Source organism: Teleopsis dalmanni, chromosome 2, assembly GCF_002237135.1.
Source record: "Teleopsis dalmanni isolate 2A chromosome 2, ASM223713v2, whole genome shotgun sequence".
Taxonomy (NCBI): domain Eukaryota; kingdom Metazoa; phylum Arthropoda; class Insecta; order Diptera; family Diopsidae; genus Teleopsis; species Teleopsis dalmanni.
Genome location: NC_051847.1, coordinates 100279706 through 100293240, shown reverse-complemented (window position 1 = coordinate 100293240; position 13535 = coordinate 100279706). Strand labels below are relative to the sequence as shown.

The following is a 13535-nucleotide window of genomic DNA, read 5'->3' as shown; positions in this document are numbered from 1 at the left end:
GAAATGGTGTCATTTCAATTTTGGTGTAAAAGCGCTTATAGAGAGATGTAACATGTTACTCTCCATAATGTTCGCTTAAATAAGAGCAAATTTATGACAGTAATATATGACATAAATAATATATGACAGTTCTGGTATGGTGAATAAATAAGAGAAACTTTTTTGTGATATTACACAGAGGTCCAGGTTTTCAATATTTCATCGAAGTTTCTTTTCTTTATTATCTTTGCTAGGTACCATTCTTGTGAATTGTTCTTTGGTCAAGTGTTTCTATTTTTTTGAAGGTCTTGTTAGCTGCATAGAATACGATATGACAGGTGCATAGAATATGTCGTTCATGTTTGACAACGTTCTGTGGTATAAATTTATCGATGTAGGTATAAATTATTTTGGTATTTGTAGTATTACGTAGTGAAATTGCTGTTTTTAATGTATTTTCATTAATGCATATGTGCGTAAACAAGCTTATGTAAATAATTATGTGTTTGACATTTTTTATTGATTCCGGTTTCTTTAATGTTGAATATACCAAGCTCAAGTCAAATAGTCCTGTGGGTGCAATAAATAATTTGTTATATATTCCTATGCGTAAACTACTTCAGAAACCTGACAGATTCGCTTTCCTATATCAGTTCCCGGTGTTGGAAAGTTATATAATGTATATTGATTAACTTTCTAATAAATACATTAAACTTTTCGTAAGATCATGCAAATAAATTTATTTCTGTAATTCAATACGGCAAAGGACAATATTGATTCCTGCAGCTGTTTTCCGGTAAGATGTGCTCGGGAAGACTACAGGTAAGAAAGAAATTATGTATCCATTTTTCAACACGAACAATTTGTGTACATTCAAATGTGAAACAGAGTTTAATATAACATTGCACTTCACTACAGAAGTGAAAACTAAATATATGTTTGTTTTTATACATTAAAAATACTCATAAATCACATCCTACCAAATATTCAAGCCAATAATAACTCCAAAACAGTTGGCCCTCTAATGTACCCTTTAGTTACAATAACATATATGTATATATACATAAAATTTTAAATCATTTCACCTATGTAGTAGATGTACATTGTCGCATGTACATTGTAAATATATTCAAATTTATAATTTGTTTTCTTGTGTTTATGTTATAAAGCCCATGTAGGATGTTTTCTACGTTACGGTTAGTTACCGTATAAGGTACCGTATAGGAATATTAAAGGTACTTGTCGCAGTGATGAGCTAGGACAGACTTTATTATAATGCCATGATTGCTTCTAAAATTTGCCTTTTGCATATGCATATAAAGCAGCGCACTAGGGGTTTGAGTTAGATTTGGTTTCGATTTTAGACATTTGCTGTTTCTTTATTGATTCGTTAGATTTAGTCTAATCAAATTGCTATTTATCATATTATTACATCATTAGAAGTAAGAGTTAAAAATTTTTCTTGTATAATGTTTTTGTTAATATTTGTAAATATTTAAATTTTTATTATCAGAAATATCACTGAAAAATTGCATTTAGGTTATTGCCCATATACCGCCAACCTCTAAATTATTACTTTATTATCACAATAGGATATGAAAATTAATTTAATCCATAATATTTAATTTATTTTAGGTATTAGCATAATACTATTTACGTATATAATGTTATAAAATAATTTTATATTTGAAAATCTTGTATTGATAGGGAGTTGTAGATTTATTTATGGATTATGACTATTCTGATTACACTGACCTATATTTAAATATATTCATCCGTAACCGATTTGGTCGATGAGAAAGTAAAAATTCTCATTAAATTCATTTGATACCGTGCTAAATTAGTTGTAGATGTACACAACGTAAGAAATATAAACAGCTGAACGCAAAAGAAGTAATTAGTTAAAACAGAGTACAACACGCAAAATAACATAAAAACATAAATAATGCAAGATCAATTTGATCACAAAATAGTTTGTACGCAAGGATATACAATGTAATTGCTCAATGTTTATATTAGCTGACTTAAGAACTTATTGAATTAATCGAATGCGGGTCAACTGACTTCGTACAGAACAATTAATTCATACTTTACTTTTGCTTGGATTTGACTGTATTACAATGTATTACATTTCGCCTATTCCTTGAAGATTCCTCAGCGATAGTAATGGCATATCTCATGGTCTTAGTATTACTCCACGGGTTTAAAATAGAGTGGTAATTGTATTTATGTTATATTTCTTATAAAAATAATCCCTTCCTTTAGCAAGTTTATAGATAAGTTTACTTGTACTTGTCTATAAAAAAAACTATTTGTGACAAACTTAAAGATTTTTTTTCAATCACGGTAATTTATTTTGTCTCATTCTTATTTGCCATGAATTGTCAATAAAAAGTTCATTTTAGTCCAGTCGCTAAATTTAACCATTTTTTTAACAAAATGAAAACTAATTAAAACTATTTGGTGGAAATCATTTTTGGTTATCTATTTTTTGATAGGTTCATTAATCGGTTATGTAGTTTACAACTATATATAATACTAAGTAATTTGTAGATCTGTTTCTGGGCCCTATGCTCCACTTAGGAGAGAAGGGCACCAGTAAGTAAGACCTGTTTCTAAAGATTTTTCTTCTACTTATCTATGAATTCTTTATATTTGTACATCATAGCTTAATTTTGAACTTGCGGCTGTCTCAATAAATTGAAATATAACTAGTAATGCATTCTTAGTAATGCAGTCTTATTTTCCAAAATTATTTTCACGTACTATTTATTGAACACTAGTTCAGCAGCTTTTTTTTTTTTGTATATGATTTTCAACGCTAATATTAGGTCTGTTAAAATGTTACACGAGCTACTCGTAGTAACTTTGAATAACACTGTGTATACACAAGTGCGTTCCACCAGCAAATTTTCGGTTAAATGAAAGCCACTGAGAGAGCGTAGCATCTGAGAGAGCGTAGCATCTGAGAGAGCGTAGCATCTCTGTCGAAATTTGAAAATGCTACACAGACTTTACTCGTGCATTTTATTTCAAGTAAAATTTGTGTGATGTGTGACTCAGCTGTTTTGATTTGAATTCAAATTTTTGTATTGGTTATTTGCGCGACACTGGTGTTCTCACCAGATTTTACACAAAGCTGTTCCATGAAAATCTGTGCAAAAAGAGTAATTTAGCATTTTATTTGTGTTATGCTCTCAGTTTACACTTTACTTGTGCTTTACACAAGTAACAGACCTGTTATATATTATCCATCCGTTATATTCTCTGACTATCTTTTCTTCTTTCACTTTTTACCTTTTTGCATCAATTTTGATCGTGTTAGGCCCATGTTATGTAGAGTGTCACGGGCACGTCAAAATCAAAATTGTTTTTGTTTTTAATGAAAATTAAAAAACAGAGTGAGAGAAAAAAATAAATGTCAGATTAAATTCGGTCATGAGAGCCAAACTATCTGTGCCCCGCACTGTCAAAGCTGTGTTGTATGTATGTATCAGAGAACTTCAATTCAGACTCTCTTTTTCGTTAACTTGACTGCACTTGATTCATATAAACAGCTGATAGTACTTAGAAAGATTTATACTCTGCTCATGTGATGATTAATGAGCCATTTATGAGTATTAAATCACAGTCGGGAAAAATTTGCTTGTTCTTGTTTACTGTGCATATAATTTGCTAGTAAAATATCTAAAATTATGCACATGAAATATTTCAAAACACAAACAAAACACGTGCATTTATAATGCTAACAACAACAACACACATTAAAAACATTAAACTAAACACAACAGCGCTCACACAAAATTTTTACGAACGTCGCAAGTGATCGAGTCATTCATTTTCAATGAGTATATTTGTACTCATCTGAGTATATGCTTTGATTCATGAATTATACGTATTCTTCTGAAGCTGAATCTTTAGCACCGACATTCGTTAATGAACATACTTACGAATCATTTCTGTGGCGAATATGAATGCATATAAATAGTGTGTGAGAAAAACATTTATATGCATTTACATTTGGTGTTTTATGAGTTCACTCTGGATGTTAAAATTATGACCGTTGCAGTTCTCTGGTATGTATGTCCTTTTAAATTCAGGTACAATAAAAAATGACAAAAATAATAGAAAAAATACGAAATTGACAAACTGATGTGACACTCTGCATAATATGCATTCTCGTCAGTAAATTTCATTAACCATACAAAGAGCTTCCGTGCTTTTTAACTTAAAAATTAAGCAAGGAAAATTACACCAAAAATGTCAAATGCAACTCTTAAAAATAAATATTCCACAAAGCAAATCATCAAAATTTGAAATATTTGTCACATGTTTTATATGGAAAATATAAACAAACTAGAGATAAGCTAAGCTATAAACAAACACACTGAGGAAGTAAATATTTCATGTAATCTTTGTTATTATAATATATATCAATTACATATATATATAATGATATGTATATAATTGATATATAAATTATATATTTAATTTTTTGTGAAATATATTATTAAGTGAATTTTAAACAAACCGAAGCTCTCTTAGAACTGTCTGACACATAAAAGCTCTTTCACATGCAACTAACTTATGCCAATGGAAACGACAAAATCTTAAAGTAACTTTAGTAACATATTAAGTAAGCAGTGGAAACATATTTTTACGTGATTTTTATGTATCAATAACTTTGACATATTTATTACCAAATTTTTCAATTGGCAGAACTTTGTAATTTCATTTATCATTACCTACATAATTTTTGGCGTTTCGGGTGATCATAATTGGTACGAAGTATCACTTTAATTACTCCAAAACGAAGCGTGTCCTTAATATAATTTTTTCACTACCTTAAAGATATGCGAGTGGTGCTATCATTTTTTAAGGCTTTAGTTTCAAACTTCTTTTTTAGTCCCTGTTCTGTTTAAACCCTATCTCCGTCAATTGACTTTCCTCGATTACTAATCGTACTACAGCAGACAATTAAGGTCGTGACGATATGTTTGAAGAAGTTTTTTAGGTATCGATGAGCTATGCATATGATTATATAGATTATTTTAATTATACTAAAACTTTACTAATAAAATTTAAAATTTCTTATTCAGTAGTTTTCTCTTATATATTTGCTTGTATATTAAGTGAGAGGTTAACCTTTATTTATTGATTTGTCGTGTAAAGTCATATTCATCACTTAAAATTTATTTGCATATACGATATATCTGCTTGTGTTTCAGTTTACTCATCTGAACCTCTGCTCAAATATGAGGAAATTTTTATGTCGTAATTTCTTTACTGTTCCTGTAGAATTACATGACTATAATTTTATTTGCGTGCTTTGTAGGTGTAAGATGCAGTTTTTATTCCGAACCAAAGAATATTTTAAGAGACAGATAGATGTTTTCCCTTTATTTAATTGCATTTGATAAAAAATTAGAATAGAGTGTAACTATTGCTTATTTAAAGCGTTATTGATAACGCTGATAAAAATGATTTTATGTTTATCCGTAATAAGGTGATTCATCCTGCAAGGTAAGCATGAAGTGTTTTATGCTATAAAACTTGTGCAAAGTTTTATTTTTGTTTTGATCTGTATTTTATTTATAATGTGGCTATATATAAGAGGATCGGAGGAATCCATTGTTCTTTGGAAAACATCGGTTATATTGTGTATTCTCTACTGTCGTGCATGTGATTAAATATCGTGCTTATAATATTTTACTTAGTTCTTGAATGTTGTTGTATTGGCTTTTGCTCAAACAATTTTCGAATAAAAATGTTACAGCCTTATTTGGGGTTAAAGATACTGGTTGCAATGAAGAAGGCTTTTTTTATATATTTCGTTTCACTAAAATAAATCAAATTAATTAAGATAATTACATTTTCACTCCACAATGCATAGACATGCTGGATAGTTTTTTTTTTGTTTTAGGACTAAACAAAGCATTACATACCATTACATTTACAATCAACGTACCTTGGATTCCATGATTAACATTTACGTTTTACGGTTTAATCGCACGTTATAAATTCGCAAACTCACAAGGTTTAGTAAAAGTTTCGCGAGCTTTTTACTACAACAACAAAGATGATCTATGACTTTGAAAATTGATTAAAACTCAAGGGTAATATAGTAAACATTTATCAATTCATTATTACTAAAGTATATTGTTAGAGAATTTTCGAATAGCAAAGAAAGAAAGAAAGGACAAACACAAAAATTTTATTTTAATTTTATTGAAATTTGGCTGACCATACAACGCTGTTTCGAGTATTGCCAAGTACTCTTCATCAGTGGTCTTCATCAATAAATTGTTGTGTTTGTCCTTTTTTTCTTTCTTTGCTATTCGAATATTCTCTAAAAATTTAAATATCGCTTCTTTGTGACTATAAAGAAAGCGTAGCTTTACCAGCAACAATAATACATACTTTAAAGTATATTACTTAAGAATATTTAATTAAAATATAGTTCCGTTTCAAAAAATTTTTTGAATTTATGCCAAAAAATTGGCCATATGGTCCAGAACATTGTAGCTTTTTTTTTAATTCAACTTTTTTGAAACCACTTAAGCGATGAGTAGTTCACAACGTAAGGTTAGCGAAACTTACTCTTTTTAATGGAACGTAAGTCATTGTATGATATAAAAGTAGACAAATTAAAGAAGTTTAAATTTCTAAAAAAAATATAGACTTATTATACTTATTAAGGAAATTCTTCAAAAAGTACAGTTAGCATTAAGTGAAAGACTTTGAGAACGATATTTATATTTTTTACGTTCCTAAGGTTTAAGGTTTGAACAGTTCAAGATTGTAATTATAACTTTTCAGTTTATAATTTAATTTCAATAGATATAATAGATATAAAATAAAAATATCTATAAAAATATAATTTTATTTACACTATAAGAATTTAAGAGAAAAAGAGTAAAATTTATAGAAAAGAGGAAGAAGCTACGTTAATTGCACCTATTTTCAAGTGAATGCACCCACACTGCATAATATTGTCATGCACCCTGAAAATACCACGTTGATTTTTTTAAAAAGCGCATTTTTTAAAACCAATACATTTTTTGTAACATTTTTAATTCTTCCAACCAGATAACAAATTAATACATTACAGAATCATGCATATTGTAGGCAAAGATTACGCAGACTATTCAATCAGTATGTAGATTTAACTTCATCGGTTTTTGGTTAGCTGCTCAACCGATATATGCATTATAATCTTGATGTGCAAGTGTGCTGCTTGATTGACGGTTTTTGCTTTGCCACTTTTGTCTTTAATCGTCATATAAGCACAGCTTCTGCACTTAACTGTCACTTTTTACCAGCAAACAACTTTAAAGTTTTCTCAATAAATTAAGAGTTTTCCATGGCGCACAACTGACAATTTTGTTTGTTTACTAATCCATGTAACATGCCTCAATCCTTATCACTCATAATAGTTGTTAACCAACAATTCACCGTCTTGTAATATACAAGAAGAGGCTTGCAGTGACCGTTCAACACTCGCCTTTTCGGCTTCATTATTTTCATTAGATCGTTTTGTTCGTTTTTTTGGAATCCTGGCCTAGCAACACTATCAGAAGATAAAAATGTTTCGGGCAAACGCTTAATGTGTTTTTCAAACACACGTTCATTTAACACATCACTCAATAAATCGTGTGACTTATTAAGAAAAAGAAATTTTTTCTGTCAAAAATCGATTTTACTCATCAATATAATCTCCTTCCAGGGCAATACAATCATTCCAACGCTTCTCTAACTTCTGGATGCCGTGCTTGTAGAAGGGTTTGTCTTTTACCTCAAAATAGGCTTTAGTTTCAGCAATTACATCTTCATTTGAGATGAATTTCTTACCGGCGGGCATTTTTTTGAGATCAGCGAATAGCCAGTAGTTGCTGGGGGCCAGATCTGGACTATAAGGTTGATGAGGAAGCAATTCGAAGTGTAATTCGTGCAATTTTGCCATTGTTTTTGTTGGCAATATATTGCCATTAAAAAAATTGATTTATTTTCAATTTGCGCAAATATTCACAGTCAATTTTTTTTAAAACTTCTGGTACATACTTGTATTAGTTTGTATAAAAAATCTGGGCGTTGCTTTTAACCGTTTTTTTTATTTATGTTTAAAGTTCCGTATGTTAAATTATATAAATTATATATTAGAAAAAGTAGCATAAAAGAATTTGTTATGCATGTTCTAAACTTTGATGCCATCCAGTAGCCAAATTAACATATATTTTTGAAAAATCTGTTCTGATTTTAATAAACTGCATTGAACCATTTTTTCAATTTTCAGTTTCACATCACATCATCAACATCGGTAGCGCCTACTTCTTAGTGTCCTTTCCTAAGTGTATATTTTTAGTTGACGACCTCTCTGAAATTGTCAATTACGAATGGTGACACATGGCGTGGTTTTCGCTTAATTCGCTTCTTCACTTTACGAATCATTTCTGATGTTGTTACTGGTTTTTTTTTTGTTTACTTTCTGAACCTCGGGTAATGCTACCAGTATCACAGTATTGAGCTATGGTACGAGACACAAATAATTTGTTCACATTTAGGTGTTGGAGGGCTCGAACGATAACCACTTGTGTTTGTGCAGACAAATATAAAACAATCACATTATCACTTTTGAACTTCATCACATACAACTTCTTTTCAACAACACAAAAATCAAAATGCCCTCGTACGCTTATAAACAAGACCACGAACTGTCAAATGAATAAATTTTAAGCTTTCTGTCATTATTGGTTTGACAGCTAGATCGGTGCGAATTTTTTTGCAATCGTCTTCAGAGATCCTGTATTTAAAAATTTTCGTGAAGATTGTTGTATTGTAATATGTCTTTTGTACTAAAATATTCATAAAATGATATTGTTTATTTTTTTTATTTCAGGCACCCCGCATGCAATGAGCATAACAATAACTGCTTTTCTAAATTTTCCCTTGGAAACGTTACAAGCTTACAAAAAAAAACATTTCAGCTGAATAAATTATTTAAAATAAAAATAGGTGATCAAACGAATACATCATTCTTTTACCATAATCTAAAACACCAAACTAAAAAGAAGTTTAAAACTGAATACACGCAAAAGGAATTAACTCGTTTTGGATCAGAAGAAAACGTGTGCATTATTAAACCCAATATATTATACAGAGTTATAATACAATTTTCAAATGGAACTAAAAGAAAATCTGGCGCAAGTAACAAATACATTTCAAGAAAACAAAATGAGTTCAACTTCCATACTATATTAATGGAATGTGACCTTTTTAGTTACTGTTATTTTGACTTTGAACACTTTATTAGAACATATATATATATTGAACTTTCTAACAGAAAACTAAGGAAAAATGAGCTACAAAATAGCGGATGTCAAAACATATTAGTAACTAAAACAAGTAGTAAGAAAACAAAGACAAAATTAAATAAACAAAATGTAAATTATTTGAAGATTGAAGATTATAATTTAAATATACGCTATAAAATTGTACCTAAAAGTAAGCTTCATGAAAGAAATGTTTTTAAATTTACAATAAATAACGTCTTATCAAAAATGGAAACCATGAAAAAAGTGATTGATTCACCTCAGGCACCTACTACAACTCGTCGTGTTGGAACGGTTTCTTTCGAAGACAGTAAAGAAAAGTCGTCTAAGCAATATACGCAAAACATGAACCAGGAGAACATGAACGTATTATCAGAACCTGTCATATTTAAATCACCCTCAGTAGTGCAAATGCCTACTGCCACTACATGTAAAGCTGTTGAAAAGTTTAATCCAAATATGCGTTTCATCCGCAAAAATGTTGAACAATCTATTAAGAACATCAATTCTAATTACATGGAATTTGAAACAGAATTTCCTAGAGATTATGATGATAATATTGAAATGCTATCAAGAGAGGCTGAACATTTAGAAAAACAATTTTGTACCCCAACACGCACAAGTACAACTGAAGTAAAATTGCAAGTAATACATAATAAAGCTAACGATGATTACATTAACTTTAATAACATTGATCAGAAATCTACTTCCTGTTTAAATTCTAAACATATCGGATTTAAAGTGGAAGAAAAATTAGATGAAAAATTTTCTGAAGTAAGTACAGTGGAGAAAGAAAATGCAAAATCATTTTACAGCGATTCAGAAGAAAAACCTTTAAATCAATCGGGCGTACACTCGAGTACTGAAAGTAAAGGTACAGCTACTCCCATTCAAGTAGGTAGTACTGTAACAAGTACAATAAAAATTGCTTCATCAAAAGATGATGATGACGAACCTATAGCAATGTCTCCTTGTGGTCGTTTCTTTAAATACGATAAGGAAGTTGGTAGAGGATCATTTAAGACCGTATATCGTGGCCTAGATACCGAAACTGGAGTAGCAGTCGCTTGGTGTGAACTTTTGGTAAGTCAAATCCTTAATATTACAAAAAATCCGTTTTATATTTGTAATATAAAAACATTCTACTAATTAATTTATGTAATATTACAAATGACACGAATATACCCATTATAAGTATTTATACATGTACATCTATGTTAATTTGGACGTTAATATTTTTTATTTGATATATATGCATAGCTTAATTAAAGTACAAATAAAATTAAATAATTACATTTTAATGTTTTGTATGAGCTAATACGTCAATTTAATTATTACTGAAATTCAAAGGCATTAATCGCGTTAATCACAAATTTTTTTAAAAATTAACTTACACAAATAAGTTTTATGTCATTATACGTGACCAATTAATGAGACGAACATGATATGTTGCTTTCTTTTTTATTTTTTAAGCGACTGAACAATTTTAAATCGTGGTATATATCGCTGTTCCTAATGGCGCTTTTAAAATGTTCCGCAGAATCTTGTTCTCAAAACGTTGGATTATTTCGATTTCAATTTTATTTGATATTCTTACTTTTCCAGCGTATCGTTATAGCAGTGCACCACTAATTATTTTGATAATCTGCTGGCGAATTGTATAAGCGAATCGTTTTTGATACACTTCAAAAAATTTTAGTAAAAATAAAACAAAAAATATTGCTTGTAGCAATAGTATTTATCGTGCTTTTTAATTAGAACAAGTTTAATAGTTAAAAAAATGTAAATATTATCAATTTTGAAATTTTGATGACTAACTTTTCCCTTTAATTAATTAATGAAACATAATAAAAAGCAATCAGTCTCAAATGAAAAAAACTTAAAATTCATCAGAGACCCTTCAGTTAAAATTTATACGAACGGATATTATTTCCTGTTAACTGTTAGAATTACAAACTATTTAGGTTAGTCGAAAAAAAACAGATCGGTTATTATATTATTATAACTTAAATTTATCGTTTTTATTCTGAAAAAAAAAAATTAAATAAACGATCATAACAAAATTGTACATTCATTAATACATCCATGTCTGCATTCTAAAATATAATTTAAACTTTGTCAATTACGTTTGAATCACATAAATTACCAAAAACTTCGGTATGTCGTTTTTAGTTTTCTCATAGACAAGCCTATGGAGTATCTATTGGTAAAAATTTCTTAAAGTGGTCTGAACATCTTTATTTTAGGACACAATAGAAAGACAGAATCGTTAATTATAGCTCATTTAATCGTATCTTTAAAATTTTTAAAATTAAAAAAAAAAAATATTAAAATATTTTATTTTTGGTAACAATTTATTTTCAGGATAAACAAGTAAAAAAAAGTGAACGAACTCGTTTTCGAGAAGAGGCAGACATGCTTAAAAAATTGCAACATCCAAATATAGTGCGATTTTATACTTATTGGGAGTTCACAATTTCTCGGAAAAAAAATATTGTTTTGGTAACTGAGTTAATGCTGTCGGGAACTTTAAAGTCGTAAGTTAACTGTATTCTTTATTAAAATTTTTCTTACTATTTTTTTATAGGTATTTGAAGCGCTTTAAGAAAATAAATCCCAAAGTGTTAAAGTCATGGTGTCGTCAAATATTGAAAGGCTTACATTTTTTACATACACGACCTCTGCCTATCATTCATCGTGATCTAAAATGTGATAATATATTCATTACCGGTACAACGGGAAGTGTTAAAATTGGTGATTTAGGCCTTGCAACTTTAAAAAATCGATCGCATGCAAAATCCGTTATCGGTACTCCAGAATTTATGGCACCTGAAATGTATGAAGAACATTATGATGAGTCGGTTGATGTTTACGCATTTGGGATGTGCATGTTAGAGATGGCAGTATCGGAATATCCTTATAGTGAGTGCAAAGGACCAGCACAAATTTATAAAAAAGTAATATCAGGAATAAAACCCGCAGCTCTCGCAAAAGTTGAAGATCCCAAAGTACGAGAAATTATCGAAAAATGTATTGAGCTTAAGAAAGAAGATCGCCCTAGCTGTAAAGATTTACTTAATTCTGAATTTTTTGAAGAAGATATTGGAATTCGTGTTGAACCAACAGCTACTGAAGCTTTTTTAAATAACTCGGTAAATAATATTATAGAATTTAGACTTCGTTTCCTTGATCCGAAAAAACGTTCTTCTAAACACAAAGAAAATGAAGCTATTCAATTTGAATATGATATAAAAAAGGATGATTGTGAACAAATTTGTCATGACATGACTAAAGAAAATATTATTAACGAAGAAGACACGAGATCAGTGATTCGTCTTTTAAAAGTACAAGTATTTTCATTAATAAGGGAAAGACTGCAACGACAAACACAATTACAACTTCAAAACGAAAAATCACGTTTAGAAAAATTAGCCTTACAGAAACAACGGGAAATGCTCTTACCGGAAGAAGATGAAGACGAAGCAGATTCAGAAGAAGATGACGATGATTTGAAATGGGTTTCAAAGATGGAGTTAACTGAATCTAAAGAAAGTGATGTTAAAACAAAGTCTGTTACAAATATTAATAAAAGTACTAGTGCAGAAATTATTCTTAATGAAATTCAAAATGATATTATCATTTCAAATAGTGAACAAAATTTGCCCGATGAAAAACAGCAGATACATAATCAAATATTAAATCAGGATTCTTTTGAAACTTTACCAAATATTTTGCAAAGTAATGCAAACATTCAAACTCAATTACAACAGCCTGAAAAATGTTCAAATGACACACATAATCAACATCAATTAGATTTAAAGGAAAATATGGATATTAATTTGGAAAAATCAGTTCATTTTTATGACTCTGCTAATAAACACCCATTTCAGGTGCCAAACAATGATCATCAATCACTATTATACATAAATAAACTTACAAATTCACAAAATTTATCAACAGTTAATGGTGACAACAAAAACCAACAAGGCGATGAAAGTTCATTGCAAGTATTACAGGATAATAGCTTTTTATCACATATTGCTCAAGCATCTATCCAACATAATCCTGAAGTTGCATATCATCAAGAAACTGTACAGGATAAATTGTCTGCCATGACATTAAATATTAATAAGACGACTGCACCACAGTGTTTAGAAACAAGTACCATATATCCTAATGATTTGAATAAAGTTTCGGATATTTCAACGGATGATGGCCAAAGTTCAC

The 13535-nt window shown here is 29.6% G+C and overlaps 1 protein-coding gene across 1 annotated transcript in view; it reads left to right on the top strand.

Moving 5' to 3' along the window:
- The first annotated feature begins 328 nt into the window (after positions 1 to 328).
- Positions 329 to 13535, top strand: part of LOC119675188 (serine/threonine-protein kinase WNK3-like) — a 13740-nt gene continuing 533 nt past the window's right edge. Inside the window, exons 1-4 of the mRNA XM_038086377.1 lie at positions 329 to 373; positions 8876 to 10391; positions 11673 to 11845; positions 11896 to 13529. Coding sequence (XP_037942305.1) covers positions 372 to 373; positions 8876 to 10391; positions 11673 to 11845; positions 11896 to 13529 — 3325 coding nt within the window. The 5' untranslated portion in view covers positions 329 to 371. The remainder of the gene's footprint in view (positions 374 to 8875; positions 10392 to 11672; positions 11846 to 11895; positions 13530 to 13535) is intronic.